Below are 16,290 nucleotides of genomic sequence, written 5' to 3'. Positions count from 1 at the left end.
TACCCATTCTCATAATCAATTATGGGGCCAAAATTTTAAAGTAACCGTATTCAAGTTCCGGCATAACATTATCTACATTAAAATATTAGATACAACAAAAAAATACCAATTTTCAAATTACTTTTTTCACATCTTTTTTGCTGTTTAGACAACGAACTTCAGACCAAAAGAATGACACCCCAAGTCCAACCTAAACTATTTTTGGGTTATATATTGTTAGATAATTTTGTGTTAAGTTTTATTACTTTTATTACATTTTATTAGTTTTATTACTCTTCAATGTGATGCATAGGCTTTATCAAGTAACATTTAAACAAGAGTCATGGGACATTTCTATTTCCTAGATTGCCAAACCCAAGAGGGGTGTGAATTGGGTACTAGAATGATTGTCCTTGACTAATGCCTTCTAAATGCATGAGTGCAAACTTGGAGTGTAAGGTTGTGTGTGTATGTGTGTGCTAATCAATGCAATGTAAATAACAAAATAATCAAATAAGTAAAGATGAACAAGTAAAGTAAATGTTTGCAGAAAAGTAAAACATACAAGGATTTTTATAGATGCTCGACCAAACCTAAGTCTATGCCCTCTTCTCAAGCAACCTCTTGAGAGTTCCACTAAAACCAACAAGGCTTTTGAGTGCCTATTAAACCGTAGGACTTCTAGTGCCTATAAGACCTAAATCAGTGGAACTTCCGAGTGTCAACCAAACCAAACCAATTGGGCTTACTAGTGCCAACTAGACCTCTAATGGTATTCAAAGCACAACACAGATACAATAGATATAGCAATGTAAAGCTCAAATACTACAAATGCCTCATAAGAAGCTAATAATAACAAATACAAACAAACAATATTAGATACAAGAGTATGCACAATACTATAGGCTCAAGCACTTGGAAGATATTTAAGAAATCTCAATGAGAAACAATTAAGCCCAAATGTTTCTCAGCTTTTCTTACTATGGAACAGAGAAAACTTAGAAATCTCTTTGTATATATGAAACTCTTACACATAAATGCTCTCTTTTATTAGTAGATAAACGCTGGTTCAAGCTTTTACATTTTTCACTCCAAGGATAAACCACATATGACCATTATAGATTCATTGGAAAGGATTAATTCATATTTAAAATTGTTCAGAGCAAGTTCCCAGCAAGATAGATGGCATATTAAAAGAGGAAATAACTGTTGTTCCTTTAAATGTATTTTTTTTTTTTAAATTTCAAGTAGTCAACTAGCATGAGTTAGTAGTCAACTACCACTTGTAGGAGAGGAGTCTTTTTTTCTCTGTCAGTCAACTACTTCATCTTGATAGTCGATTTCTAACTTATGTCCATTCTCATCTATAAGATATAGTTGACACATGAATTTTTATACTTGACTACCAAGCAATGTCCAAGCAACATTGGCCTCGACTATCATAGGTAGTTAACTACTTACTATTCATAACTTTAGAAACATAGAGATATTGGTTCCAAATTATGGTCTAAAATCATTTTCTCTTAGGCTTCTAAAATTAAATTTTCAACTATTGAGTCTACAAATGAGTCTAAGAACACCTAAGAACCAAACCTAATATTATCCATTGGTCTCTAAGGTTAGGTTAATCGAGTTTAGTCAAGCCATAGGTCAACACTACCCTTGACTCTCATGCATATTATTACATCAAGTCCTAAAAAGCACTATACACAATGTATAACACTTGAACTTGATACTTCTTTCTTTCATCTCATTGTAGCAATTTTTTTTTTCTTTGGAGAGTCACAAGTTGATTATTAACAACTGATTAACAACTGTCCAAAGCATTTGATTTCAAGCTTGATTCTTCAGAGTAGATTGGTCAACCACTTTAGCTTAATAGGAGTAACTTGGATTAGATGCACACTTAACACATTCATTAGTATTCTTAATGAGTTTGTTATCATCAAAACATATAGGGCGAACAATTTGTAATTGGGCAAAGTTGAATCCTATCCATCTTAGGAATTCAAATAACTCGACCCATGAACTTCAACTTCTTGATGCATAGTGTTTTTTGGGCCCCTAGTTCGTTTCTTCTTTTTCTTTCTTCATCTCCTAGGGAATTAGCAAAGTTGGGGAAAACAATCTAATCCAAAACCGAAGTTCACTGTGATGGAGCTATAAGAGAAAGATAATTTATGTTCATAGAAAATATTTTTAGAAAATTAATACTGAAATTTTCACATAATCTATAGAAAAAAATTAGTGAACTTTTAACAAAAACTTTTGGAAATACAGTAGAAAAATATTTTATTCAAAATTTAATAGCAATGAAATTAATATTTTAACAAAAACATGTTAATTAAAAGCGTTTCTAATAGTTATTTTCAAGACATATTTTCTAAAAATTTATATAGTAGATTCGGTAGACCAAACTAGATCAATCAAGATTTGTTCAAATTGGTAACTAAAACTTTATATTTTCTTGACCCATCTTCTTGCTATAGTGTTCACAAAATTTTAGCATCAATAAAAAATTAGTGATGTGTGTAGCCCAAAACTTCCTATGGAGAGAGATATATTTTATAATGATAATATTAAAATATTAGTTATAATTATAATAAAATTTTTAATAAATTATTAAATTTTATTACTTTACTTTTATTATTTCTCTTGTCGTATTATCTATTTCTTTCTTTATTAGTATTTTAGATATTTTTTTGTTACTTTAGTTTTTAATATTTTCTCAATAAATATTAATTTTAATATATTAAAAGTTTCTGTTATTTTTAGGGATTTTTTCTTTTATTTTATTAGTTAACTAAAGAAAGTAAGTTTTTAATTTTTTGTTATTTTTTTTGGATTTTTTTTACAAAATTTCCCTTATTTCATCAATATTTTGTTAGTTAAAAAAATTGTTAATAATTAATTTTTCTGTTATCTACCTTTATTTTTATAACTTTTTAATATTTTTATTTGATACAATTATATTTTAGTGAAAATTTCTCTTATTTGCTCTTTTTATTTTGTCTCATTGGTTTGAATCAATCAAACCAAATTAGTCTAGTTATGAACTAGTAATTAAAGGCAGCAGGTCAAATAGTTTTTAGGTATTTTAACTCGACACTTCTCATTTTGTTTTCAAAATTGTATAACCATGTTAAATTGTTTAAACCAGAATGGTCTAATTTAGTATGAATTGGTAATTGAAGCTAGCGGGTTGGACAATTTTCGATCATTAAAATAACTCGATCCATGAACTTCATCTTCTTGAAGCATAGTCATTTTTAGGTTGTAGGTTCATTTCTTCTCTAGCTTTCTTCTTATCCTAGAAAACTAATAAACTAAGTTGGGAAACCACCTAATCCATTTGATCTATCATGCAATGCCAAAAAATTAAGTTCATCGCAATGGAATTATGATAGAAGGGAGACAATTGATGATCATAGAAAATATTTTTAAAAATTTGGTAGTGAAAATTTCACATGATTTATAATTTTTAATGAATTTTTTACAATTTTTTTAAATATAAGAAAAACTTTTTACTAAAATTTCAATTAATAGTAAAATTATTTTAATAAAAACATGTTAATTAATAGTGTTTCTTATATTTACTTTCATAATATATTTTCTAAGAAAATATATAACGTATTTGGCAGGCCAAACTAGATCAATTAAGATCTATTTGAATCAATAACTTAATAAATCGGGGCAGTCACCTTTTCCAATCGATTATAGTCATATTTTTGGTACAATGTTCACTCCACGATCACAATATCGTTTCAATGTCAATGAAAATAGTGATGTGAGGGGCCTAAAATGCCCATGGAGAGAGATGGATTTTATAATTATAATATTGAAAAATTATTTATAATTATAATAAGATTTTTAATTAATTATTAAATTTTATTACTTATTTTTTTATTATTTGTCTTACTGTACTATTTACTTTTTCTTATTTTAGATACTTTTTACTCATCTTATTTCAATACTTAAGTTCTACCTTAAGCATCTATATATCTATATCTATATCTATATCTACATATCTATCTATGTAGATATATCTATATCTACATATCTATATCTATATATATATATATATATATATATATATATATATAGATAGATAGATAGATAGATAGATAGATAGATAGATAGATAGATAGATAGATATATTAAAACAAAGCGGTCAAGAAATTTTCTCATTTTTTTTTTGTTTTTTATTCCATGTCATTTTTGAAACAACCAATGAAATACACTTTCCCAATAACCTAAATAATCTCTTCTCCTAAAATTTTATCCTAAACTACCTCCCCCACTTTCTCGAGAATTATCTCTAATTCCTATTTATCCTCTCCCCTACTTTTTACCTATATCTATCTATAGAAAGTTTGGATTAAAAAATTTAAGAATTATTTAAATATTCTAAAAAAAAATTATATAATAACTTTAAAATATTTATCAAAAACACAAAAAATAATTTTATATTTTTACAAAATATATCACAAAATTATGTACTAACAATTTAAATTATGTTTTTCCAGATTATCAATTTAATTGCTTTTCAAATATTTAATAATATGTAATAGCTTTAAATAAATAAAATTCAAATAACAAAAAATTTAAATATTTTATAAATTATTTAAATATTTAAATAACTAAATTATTTAAATATTTAAATAACTAAATATTTATCATAACTATATTTTAAATAGTTAAAATAACGAATTTATCTAATAATTAATTTTATAGAATATATCATGAAATTATGTATTAGCAATTTAAATTATGTTTTTCTGGATAGTCAATTTAAATGTTTTTCAAACATTTAATAATATGTAATAACTTTAAATAAATAAAATTCAAATAAAAAATTTTTTAAATATTTTATAGATTTTTTAAATATGTAAATAATTAGATATTTATCATAAGTACTTATTAGAGTTTAAACCACTTATTTAATAGAAAACTTTCAATAATTATTGGAGATTAAATTACTATTATTGAAATTTTTAAATTTAATTTATTGTACTTATTGTATTTATTGTGTTTTTGTTATAACTTATAGATTGATATTTATTAAAGATTAAACTATTATTTGAGATTATACTATTTATTGACTAAGTTAATATATTTTTAGTACTTATTTTCTTTTTGTAATTATTGTATTTTCATTATTAATATATTTTCAATAATTGTGTATTTTCACTATAGGTTTTCAATTATTATTGAAGATTAAACTATTGTTATTTATCAGAGATGAGACTATTAATTTAGCTGAAATTATAAGTATTCATTAGTTGGTTCAGTTCGGCTGTAGGTTATTTGGCCAACCAAATTGACCTGGTCAGGTTGGGGAGTTGGTTAATTGAAACCGACTGACCTTTTGTGAAAACCAACCCACTCAAGTTGTATCAGTTTGGGTCGATTTTTTGGTTTGGTCAATTGATTCAAAAGAACCAACTGCACTCTTATGTGAAAATATAAAAAATTTATTAAAAGTAGTATATAAAATATGAATAATTATTAATTATTTAAAAGTTGAAAATATAAAACAATTGTATACTCTTATGTGTTTCTATTAGGGTCATTTACTAGAACACACCTTATAGTTTTACATATTTACGTAAACCTACCTTATGGTTTTCATTTTACTAAAACATCCCATATATTTTACAACTTATTTACTTAATCAACCTTTCATTAAGTAGTGTTTGTTTGGCCATTAGGCCCATGATTTTTTATTCCAAAAATACTCTTAACACTTTTTTTGTACAAAAAATTGACCAAATATAACCAATAGAGTGGTTTCCTGTATCTTATTTAGGGCAAAAATGGTATTTTTATTTTTTATTTTCTTTTAATTAAATTTATTTAAATGAACAGTAGGGTTAACACTATCATTTTTCACTGTCATCTAATGGAAGATTGATTAAATTCATTGCAAATTATAAGTGGTGTTTTAGTAAAATGCTAACTATAGGGTAGATTTTAGTAAACTAATGAAATTATAAGGGATATTTTAGTAAATGACCCTTTCTATTATTTATCTTTTGCTTAATAAATCCCGTGCATCGCACGGGTCCCCACTAGTTAATTTTAAGAACTTGATGAAAAGTTAGATGCATGTATATGGAACGTGGTGAGAGATAGAGATAAAACAAATAGATAAAGAGATTAAGGGAAAGGGAAGGAAGCATTAGAATTAGATGGTTTATTGGGCATGTTAGGGTTGAGCAAATGGGTAGGTTATATCTGGAACCAAATGGAACTTACCTCGAACCGGCCTTGAATTGACCCTACCCAATCTGTTATAGGGTAGGGTCTGGTTCCAAATTCTAGGAACCGACCCCCAATTAGGCTATTTGCAGAGTCTAGGGGTTTACCCTACCCAATCCAACCCAATGAACCAGCCTTAGCTGTGGTGGAACCGGCCTTGAAACTTAAACTTGCTTTGAAATAAACCCCAAAATACTTTGAAAGATGTACAAATTTGAATCCAAGCACTCATGGTTATAAAGGCAATGGTCTCACTTCACCATTTAGTTACTTGACTGATTTGATCTCCGTTTCATTGAGTTTGGCAGAAGGAAGATTTCTGGATAAAAGATTTTCTTTTTCATATGTTGAAATTAATAGACGCCTGGAATGGTGTTAGGTTGGGAAACTTTTATTCATTTCCTCATGAATTTCTTTGTCATAGTTACCTATTAATCTCTACAATAATAGATTTCTGAGATCCATTGCTCAAGTTGCTGGTAGAGGGCTTAAAATGGACAGAGTGACAAGAAGGTTCACAAGAACATAAAACGACATCTAGGGTCTGTGTAGAAGTGGATTTGCTGAAAGGAAACCCTAAAAGGATTTGGGTAGGTGTTGGGAAGGAAGGATTTTGGCAGCCAATAGTCTACGAAGATCTCCCCATGTATTGCATGAATGTTATAAGCATGGGCAGAATGCCCTAGAGTGCAAGTTAAAGAAAAGGAAAGAGGAAAAGGAATAGAAACTTGAAATGATTGAGAAGATGGAGAAAGGAAAGGAGATTGTTTTGAAGCTTGAAAAGCCTATTAAGATGTAATAAGTTTATCAACCTGCTGGATTATTCGAATAGAAGAACTTGTAGAAGTACAACAACCACAGGGGGTTGAGAAACATGCAACACTGGATGAATCTGAGCAGGTTGTTGAAGTGGCAGAGAAAGTGCTGGATGGGGTGGAGAAGTGGAGCAATGAAGTGTTTGATAAAGGGCCTCAACCAGACTAGCTACTGGAGCGACCATTGGGTTGTGCTAAAGATGATTTTGTTCCTAAGATGCCTCTAAATGAAAGTGATCCCACATTGTCTTTATAAAGATTGGAGAGAATAGTATATCTTGATCATGAGTTGAGAAGCTCAAATGTCCTTCAAGAAAACTTTGGCTAATGCCAAATTAGCTAAACTTAAAACTGTTCCGAAGTTGTCTTTCCTGTACTTCTTCTTTTCATTTATTCCCGTTCATCTCCCCCATTTTTCCCTTTTTTCTTCATCTCCTCTTCAGCCACAATGAAAGGTTTTCTTTTGAAAGATTTTGAAAAATGGTTACTTTGCTTGGTACTCAAAATAGATCCCTCTATTTTATTTGTTTATTTAGGCTGCGTTTGGTGTGTCTTTTCGGGTGGTCTTTCGGTTATTTACAAGCTGGGACTATTTCTGTTTAGTGCACGGAAGATCTAGTCGCCAAAAGATGTGAAAAGCCCATTTTTGATGGATTTTGGAAAGAAGCATGTTTATCAAATGTGCTTTGAGCTACTCAGATCTTCATGCAAAAACTCAATGCGTCTTTTGACCGTTAAAACTGTCAGAAGATCTTCCCAAAAAGACGCACCAAATGGGCCTTATTTTTTGTGTAGATGAACTTGATTTAAAAACTTAACAACCCATATATTTTCGAGTACAACTATGCATGGGTGGAAAAGGTACGGGGGCTCTCCGACCGGTATTTGTAGCCGATACTTGAGATAAATCCTATTGTTACCAAGAGGATGGAGGTTAAGGGTATCGGATGGGCTACCCGCCTGAGATTCTTGGATCTCCTACCCACAATCTCTTTTCACATCCTTAACCAAGGATTACTACAAGTTACTTACTTGGCAATGTCTTGTGGGTAGGGATGTGAGAAAATTTTGTGCGTATAAAAGATCCCAAGTGTGCCTCCCCTCCCTCCCATTGGCTCTATCACTTTCATTAATGCACAGGAGAAAAAAAAAGGAATTATCAAACAAATTAAATAATGAACTTAGGAGAAAGGCCGAGGTTCTAACCATATAGTATATAAAAACTGCAGCCTCTCAATTCATGGGAGCTGAGGTCATAAATTTAGTGGTCACAATTCATTCGCATGAGATGAGATTCAGTCCTCACAACAGAGAATTGGGATCTGCTCATCACAGAGTGTGAATAACACCGACCTCACAACCATACCGTACCGTGTATTAGGAACAACTTCCCATAAATACAATGTTCCCAATGTACGACCAGGACACGCTGTGAGAGGCGTGCTCTAAGGCGTGCTCTATTAGCGATATATCCAGTCTCCACAAAAGGGTGCTTACACCGTATTCATACCCATACACAGTTGTATGTTACTGTGAGGACGGCGTGAGCACCGTTAAGTGGGTACTGAATCTGGATCTTTTCCTCAAAAATTTCATTTTAAGCATAAATATATGCAACATATATCCACCCGTACTTGCATATTATTTGGTGAGGAGCAAATCTTGATTCAATGAAAAATTGGACAAAAAAAAAGTAGGTGAGAACCGAGAACTGAAGTCGTCGTAAAAATTGCATCAGATGAATGCATCTGTTTGTCAACCAAAATCGATCTTTACACCTAACCACTACAAAGTTGTTACCTTTCTCTTCATTTGTACAATATTACTATACCTCCATAATTACCGATCTGTTCATGGACTTAAAACTGTATCGATCAACCTTATTATGAGATGGGGTATCGGGTCCATCTACCTGAGCTCCTCCACCCACATATTGCTGCACTACAAGCACGGACACTGTTACTCCGAAGTCCGACGAGGCCAACAAATCTCCAATGGCCCCCAGCTCTGGGCACTCACTCCAGTCTGTGAGACCAGCTGTTAGAGGCGATACGATGCCTTGTCCTCTCCCAACGATGTATAAGTCATAGGCGTTACCCATGGATCGTATTAACGCCACCGTCTCCTCTCCATTATTCACAATCTTCTCTATGTATGTGATTGACTCGTCACCGGTAACCTTCGTCTTAAACTCGTGTATATATTCATCGTCGAGCTTTTTCTCTTTATCGTTTTCTGTGAACACTGTTAGGATGCTAGAGCCTTGATCGTCGGTGTAAGATTGCACCACGGCGTCGGTTGCCTCTTCCCCTGGAACGAAGCGCACCACTGTCAAGTTAACAGCAGGGTGCTCGGCCATCCTGCGTGCATATGCCAATGCCTCTCGATCATCCGGTCCGCCAAAGAAGAGCACGGCAATGTTGTGGGCGGTTTGGCCGGATGCCGACTTTGTAGACCCAGAAAAGCCTCGATCAACAAGGATGCCAACAGAGCAGGGAGCATTGGCTAAGACATTCTGATTTATAGTTCGGAATGCAGGGTTTGAGGCCTCCATGCCACCGTCAACTGTTTGTTGCTTGTGGAAAGGGACGATAATTAACGCCACTCGCTTGTCCTCAGCAATCTCACATATATCCTCATGCATGCTTGAGTAGGGAGAGATAACAGTGAGAGGTTGGACAGAAACGCCTGAGTTTTTCTGCTCAAAGTTTTCGAAAGCAGTGATTATGTGATCGGTTTGAGCTTGGGTACGATTGAGAGCAGGGTGGCCAGACTGGCGAGTGTTGTGGACGATCAACATGGCGGAGGCTCGACCAGTGAGCTCGACAAGATGGAGAGCATACACACAAACTGGGGATCTTCTTGTGGGATGAGTAACTTCAAGGAGATTGATCATGGTTGGGATACTACGCGGATTGTGAACGCAAGTCAACATACGGAACTCTCCATCAGGCTTCGACTTTTGAACTGTTCTACGCTTGTATGATATGATTCGCTTTGCAGGTTTGTAAATGGAAGTTACAACTGGAGAAATGATGCTCGTTATAATCACCGCCATGATCACCATTACAGCAAATACATCGTCACTCAAAACCTGTTTGCCATGACCACTGGTTAATCAACTCTTCAATGTATATTCAAACATAGGCCAAGACAAGGTTGGAGCAACGTAAGTTTGGGTTAGGGTCGAAACAAAACCATATATATATATATAGAGAGAGAGAGAGAGAGAGAGAGAGAAACCTTTTGGTCCCTGCCAACATTGAGGACGATCAATTCAACGAGGCCCTTGGTATTCATGAGCATTCCAAGACTAATGCCTTCCCTTATTGGCATCTGAAAGAAGAGACCAACGAGTGTTGTGCCCACCACCTTGCCAATACATGACAAGATAATAAGGATTCCTAAGGGTCCCCAGGTGCCAAACCCGTTGATGCTCCAAAAATCTGTTCTCAGCCCACTAATGGCAAAGAAGAGGGGGAGAAGCAGCCCTGAGACAAAATCCTCGAGTTTCTCAATGAGGGCAGCTCCAAGTGGTCCGTTTGGTATAACAAGGCCAAAGACAAAGGCGCCAAAGAGGGAGTGGACGCCAATGGCATCGGTGATGAATCCACACAACATCACACCCGTGAGGATGATGCAGATGTGACTATCCTTGACGCTCTCACCCTCTGGGTTCTTTCTTATCATCCATTCAATTATGGGCCTAATGACAAAGATGCAGAACGCAATGAAGGCAGAGGTTGAGAGAATCACCCATAGGGAGATTAGGGTGGTCGAATCATTCTCGGACAGGGCAATGCCCAATGCAAGCAATATCCATGCAGTTATGTCATTGATGATGGATGCAGACATGGCCAACTTCCCGAGCTCTGTGTTAAGTAGTTTGATTTCTGCAAGAATTCGGGCTAGCACTGGGAATGCTGTTGCAGAGAGAGCAACTCCTAGAAACAGCATAAAGGTTCCTTGCTCCATGCTGTCTTTTTCCTTGTAGAAGAATATTGAGAAAACAGCCCCAATGATGAATGGCAGGACCATACCAGCCAGAGAAATGGTCATCGCCTTCTTTCCGGTGCGCTTGATCACCGACAGATCCATCTCTACCCCAACCAAGAACAAGAAGTAGAGAAGCCCCACGTTTGCCATTGTCTCCAGCATCATCACACTCCTCAAGGGGAAAACACTGTCGGCAAAATTCGGATACCGTCCCAGAACCGATGGACCCAAAATAATACCTCCCTGCATTTAGTATTATCATTTTTTCCTTCGGTTAGTGTTATCTTGAATATAGAAAAAGAAAATATGATAAAGGTCTGTCTGTTTTCCTTACAAGGATCTCAGAGATGACTTTGGGCTGGCGTAGGGGTTTGAGAAGGACGAAGAGAATACGAGTAATGACAACCACGAGCGTCAGCTGCAAGATGAAGAGAGGAAGCGAGTAATCCAAAGGGTTATCACCTTGCCAGATTCCATTGGTCGTAATCATGGTTGGCGAGTAACAAATGATTGTGTTCTCTGTGAGATTCATATTGAAGTTATTGCCAGTGTTTTCTGGAGCTGCCATTTTCGTCTCTTCTTCCTCCTCCTCCCTTCTCTAGCTTTCACCCACCACCACCTACAAGCGTGGGGCGCCCCTACCTCTGACCTCTGATCCTTTCTTTTCCTTCTTCCACTCCAAATCAAGAGTGAAAATGGAAGAAGGAAAAGGTGGAATCGAAGAGGTCAGGAGAGGGAGGTCATCGGAGAAGGGGAAAAGGAGGGAAGAGAAATGAAGAGAAGGAACGAAACCTAGAAAGCAAGCAGGAAGTAGTTTGACGTGAGACATTTTGCTTTTATAAGTTTTGTTTTCCCTTTCACCGTTTGCAGTGGCGATAAAATTAGAAAAGATGCTTAATTAAGGTCCGTTTACGTTGGATGGGAGCTGGTAATTCTTTTGCTTGATCGATACTCATCCTCTCTTATTTAGTACCCAATTCCTTTTGAACCGGGATCGGTTATGTCAAAATTGTCTCTCAACCGTCTCTTTGATGCTCTATTGGCTCCCACCATCCTAATGGAGCTGAAAAAATAAATAAAAAATAATCTCCCTTCTAGCAGCATATAACTAACAGATCCAAAGAAGAGTTCATATACGTTGTCCACAAAACATTGCTGGCCACATCCATCCAGCCACACATGGAATATATCAGATCTGAGAACGTTGGTTTTACTTGATTTTTCCCCTAGTTCAGTTTTGTGTTAGTTAATTTGTAATCATATATATATATATATATATATATATATATATATATATATAGTTTGCACTTTTTGGGGATCACATCCATCTTACTTCCTTACTCTTTCAAACAAATAACCCTTCTACCTTAATTTTCTTTCATATAATATAAGATGGGGACTATATCTTTTCACTTCCTATTTTACTTCTGACAAATAAATATATAGGAGAAAGTCAATTCTGAAGCAAAAACAACCGGCCAGTGTTTACATGCATTTATACCAATGCAAATGAAATATACACTAATGCATGGTAGACCAAATAAACCGGCCGGTCGACTGTAAATATACATTAATGGTGTGGTTCCTTTCCACCTTATCCATATGTGAAAAATGGAGGTAGGAAGATTATTTGCTTGGGAGTGAGGTAGAAAAGCAAGATGATGTGATCCTATGAGAGAGAATTGAGGTAGGAGGAATGTGGTGCAAATTTTTGCATCAGTTTTTGGATGCTAAAATTTATACTGTTACTGCAAATCAGAGAAAAAATACTAATTTTGTATCAGGTAGGACTGCAAATCATGGTTATAATTAAAATGATGCAAAACTGAACTGGGTGGAAAATATGTATCTATCTCAGATCTGCACCGCAACTAGACACATTATCTATTGGGGAAGAGTGCAAACACAAATATGCTCAATAATGCAACTACAAATATGCAAGTTTGATAAAAGTGACAGCATTTGTATTTACAAATGCTGAAGGGTCAATTCTGTCGTTTATTTGAGTGATTTCATTGTATGTTTATATACGATGGTTTGAATTATAGGATTAGTCGTTGTACAGGAAAGTAGATGAGAGGTACCTACGTGCACAAGATAAACTATATAGTCGTATGAAACTCTAAACACATTGATCTTTTTTAATAGTTGAAAACACAGAGTGCATTCTATAGATCAAGGACTTACTTGACTATTCGGTCTCATCTCCTCAAGGTGAAAAATTTTAACATGGCATGCAGTTCAAGAAGTGCATGAAAACTAAAAGACCCTTAATAAATACATCAACAATCTGATCTAGAAAATCAACATGAAAAACATAATTTTTTTATTTAAAATCAAGTCACAGATGAAATGAAATTAAAAATGATCTCCACTTAGTTTATGTGTGAAAGACCCAATTTGTAGCAAGGTGAGTAATACCGATATAGATATCTATCTATACTATTTTAAAAAGTATGAATAGCTTCAAGAATATATCTGGAATTTTGTAAGGACAAAATCTACCCCTCTATATTTAAATTTATTGATAAAAATGAGGGCAAATAGGATTATTGGTTATTGATATTAAATGAGTTGAAAATAGGTAATTTTAAGATATTCAATTCATTCAATTCCCTCTCATTAAATCCAACATTTAAGATATTAACTCGCATTTACTTTCATTGAATCATATATTTAAGGCATTTTTGTTTCTCCTCATCATTAAATTATATTAATTAAATTCATATATAATAAATTAATAATTTCAATAACATAAAAATTTATACTTTTAAAATCTATTTAAAAAATAGTGTTTTCATTTAGGTGGTGGTAAGAAATTAAACCATTTTGGGTCAAATGGGCCAATACATGTTGCTACAATTAAACCATAAAATTCAAAGTTAGATAAAATGCAAAAACTATAAAAAAATAAAAAAAAATTAGGAACATTTTTAACATCATATATTTGACATATTAAACAATAATAAGTATGATAACTAAGAAATGTTTTGATTAAGTATGGAAATGGAATATAAAATTTAAGTAAAACCATTTTCCTATTCTATCTCATTAAATCCTATATTTAAGATATATTTTTTTCTCATAATTAAATTCTACTAATTAAATATACAACATTACTTTTAATAGTATAAAAAATATTTCAAAAAACAATTTGAAAATAATACCATTTTCTTCTGTCCTAGTGGTGGATAAGCAATTAAGCTATTTAGGGTCAAATGAGTTAATAAATAATAAAAAATTAAAATATATAAATATATAATACAAAAAAATAAAAAAAATAATTGAGATTGTTTCTAATATTGTATGCTCAATATACTAAACAAAAATAAGTATGAAATATAACAAGTAGTTTTATTAATGATGAAAATGGAATACCAAATTTAAAATCAACTTAGAAATGAAATGATTCCATTGTCAAATAATAAAAATTTTAAAAATAGAAAACACAAAGAATCACAAAAATTTGAAAAAAATGAGAAAATTTGGGCACATATCTAATATTATATATTTATAAAAAATAAAATATTAGGTACATCTTATAAATTTATTATATTGAACAAGAATAGGAATTATATATAAGAAATAATTTTATCAAAGATGGAAATGTAATGCAAAATTTAATGTCAACCTATAAATCAAACTATTTTCCTTTTTGGGTGGTGGGTTGGTAATTTGGGTCAAATGGATTAATCAATGATATGATAGTTAAACAATAGATCTTAAAAAAAATAAAAAAGTACAAATAATCAAAATAATATATATATATATATATATATATATATATTAATTATTTCAAACCAAAATTAGGTCTAATAAATAAAAATTATTTATAAAATATAGATAAACTATATAATTTAAAACTAATCCAAAAGCAAAGCTATTTGCTTATCTAGATGGTAGGTCAATGATCTAACTTTTCAAAGAAACTTATGATGTCATAATTGAATAATAATTATTTAAAAAAACATAGAACATAAAAAAAATGAATAAGTACAGAATTTTGTCGAAAACAGTTGGGAACATTTCTAATGTTATATATTCATCATAGTAAAAAAAATTAAAAATTAATTTTATTTATGACAGAAATGGAATACAAAATTTAATAATAATAATAATAGGAAATAATAACGATAATACTTGTTAATGTAATGTAAAATTTCCATGTGCAATGTGCATGCACATTTACAAAAAACATTTATGTTTATTTTTAATCAAATTGTTACTTTGTTAATTTCCAATTTCTATCTTAACTATGATATATCTAAAATTCAAGTAATTAATATGAAGAAAATTTTCTTACGTGCAATACACATGCTTAATTACTAGTACTATAAAATGTACAGATGTTCTCATAATATTTCTGGAATTTTGGTTGGAAAAAATTAGCCTTTTATTTAATATTTTCCGAAGTTTAAATAAGGGAAAAACAAGTATTTCATGTGTTTAATAAAACATGTTTAAAGACTGAAATTAAAGATGTAATTGCTCAACGTGTACTAAATATTAAGTTGGTAACTGAACTTGTTTACTTTTATATTTGACATTATTTGATGTGCAAACAAGGAGAAAACAAGTATTTTATAATGTGCTTGATAAAGCCTATTTAAAGACCAAAATTAATGACTATAATTTCTCAACATGAATGGTAATTGAAAGTTCCCAAAAACCAAAGTATATTTAATATTTCATCCTTTATCATTATTCGTATTTGATGTTTTACATGTTTTCCTATTTCATGTATAGTTGTCCTAAATTGTCATTGAAACCCAAGTGTTCTCAATTGGTTATCGTATTGAGCCAAGTTGAGCCGAGCTCGAACTTACGAGCTTTGAAACGAGCTAAGCTCGATCTCAAGTCTCTAACTCGAATTGAGCTCGAGCCTAACACAATTTCAGTGAGTTGAGTTTGAATAGCCAAGTGTTTAGCTCAACTCGACTCAAATCCACCCCTACCCACAGAGACAAAAATGTTCAAAATACCCATGCAATTACTATTGATGATGGTTTCTACAAAAAGCAATACAAAGTTTATGAACAAAAGCAGAAAGAATTGTAGCTTTACCTTTAAGGGATTGATATGAAGAGAAAATTTGGAAATAAATAAATTTTTGAAAAGAGATTGAAAGGATTTGGGATGGCAATTGATATGAAGAGAAAATTTGAATAATAAACATTTTGCTCAAAAGGTTAAAAGTAATTGAATGAGTATTTTGGACATTTTCATACCTATTGTTAGA

The 16,290-nt window shown here is 32.2% G+C and overlaps 1 protein-coding gene across 1 annotated transcript; it reads right to left on the bottom strand.

Moving 5' to 3' along the window:
- Positions 1-8,775: 8,775 nt before the first annotated feature.
- LOC104612017 (cation/H(+) antiporter 15-like) lies at positions 8,776-11,860 on the bottom strand. Its single transcript, XM_010279326.2, has 3 exons — positions 11,386-11,860; positions 10,299-11,294; positions 8,776-10,149 (listed from the first exon to the last, which is right to left on the bottom strand). The coding sequence occupies exons 1-3, from the start codon at positions 11,617-11,619 to the stop codon at positions 8,881-8,883; spliced, it is 2,499 nt and encodes an 832-aa protein (XP_010277628.1). The 5' UTR covers positions 11,620-11,860; the 3' UTR covers positions 8,776-8,880.
- Between the last annotated feature and the right edge of the window lie 4,430 nt (positions 11,861-16,290).

Source organism: Nelumbo nucifera, chromosome 2, assembly GCF_055504915.1.
Source record: "Nelumbo nucifera cultivar China Antique chromosome 2, China Antique-T2T, whole genome shotgun sequence".
NCBI lineage: Eukaryota > Viridiplantae > Streptophyta > Magnoliopsida > Proteales > Nelumbonaceae > Nelumbo > Nelumbo nucifera.
This window is presented reverse-complemented; position numbering and strand designations above follow the sequence as displayed.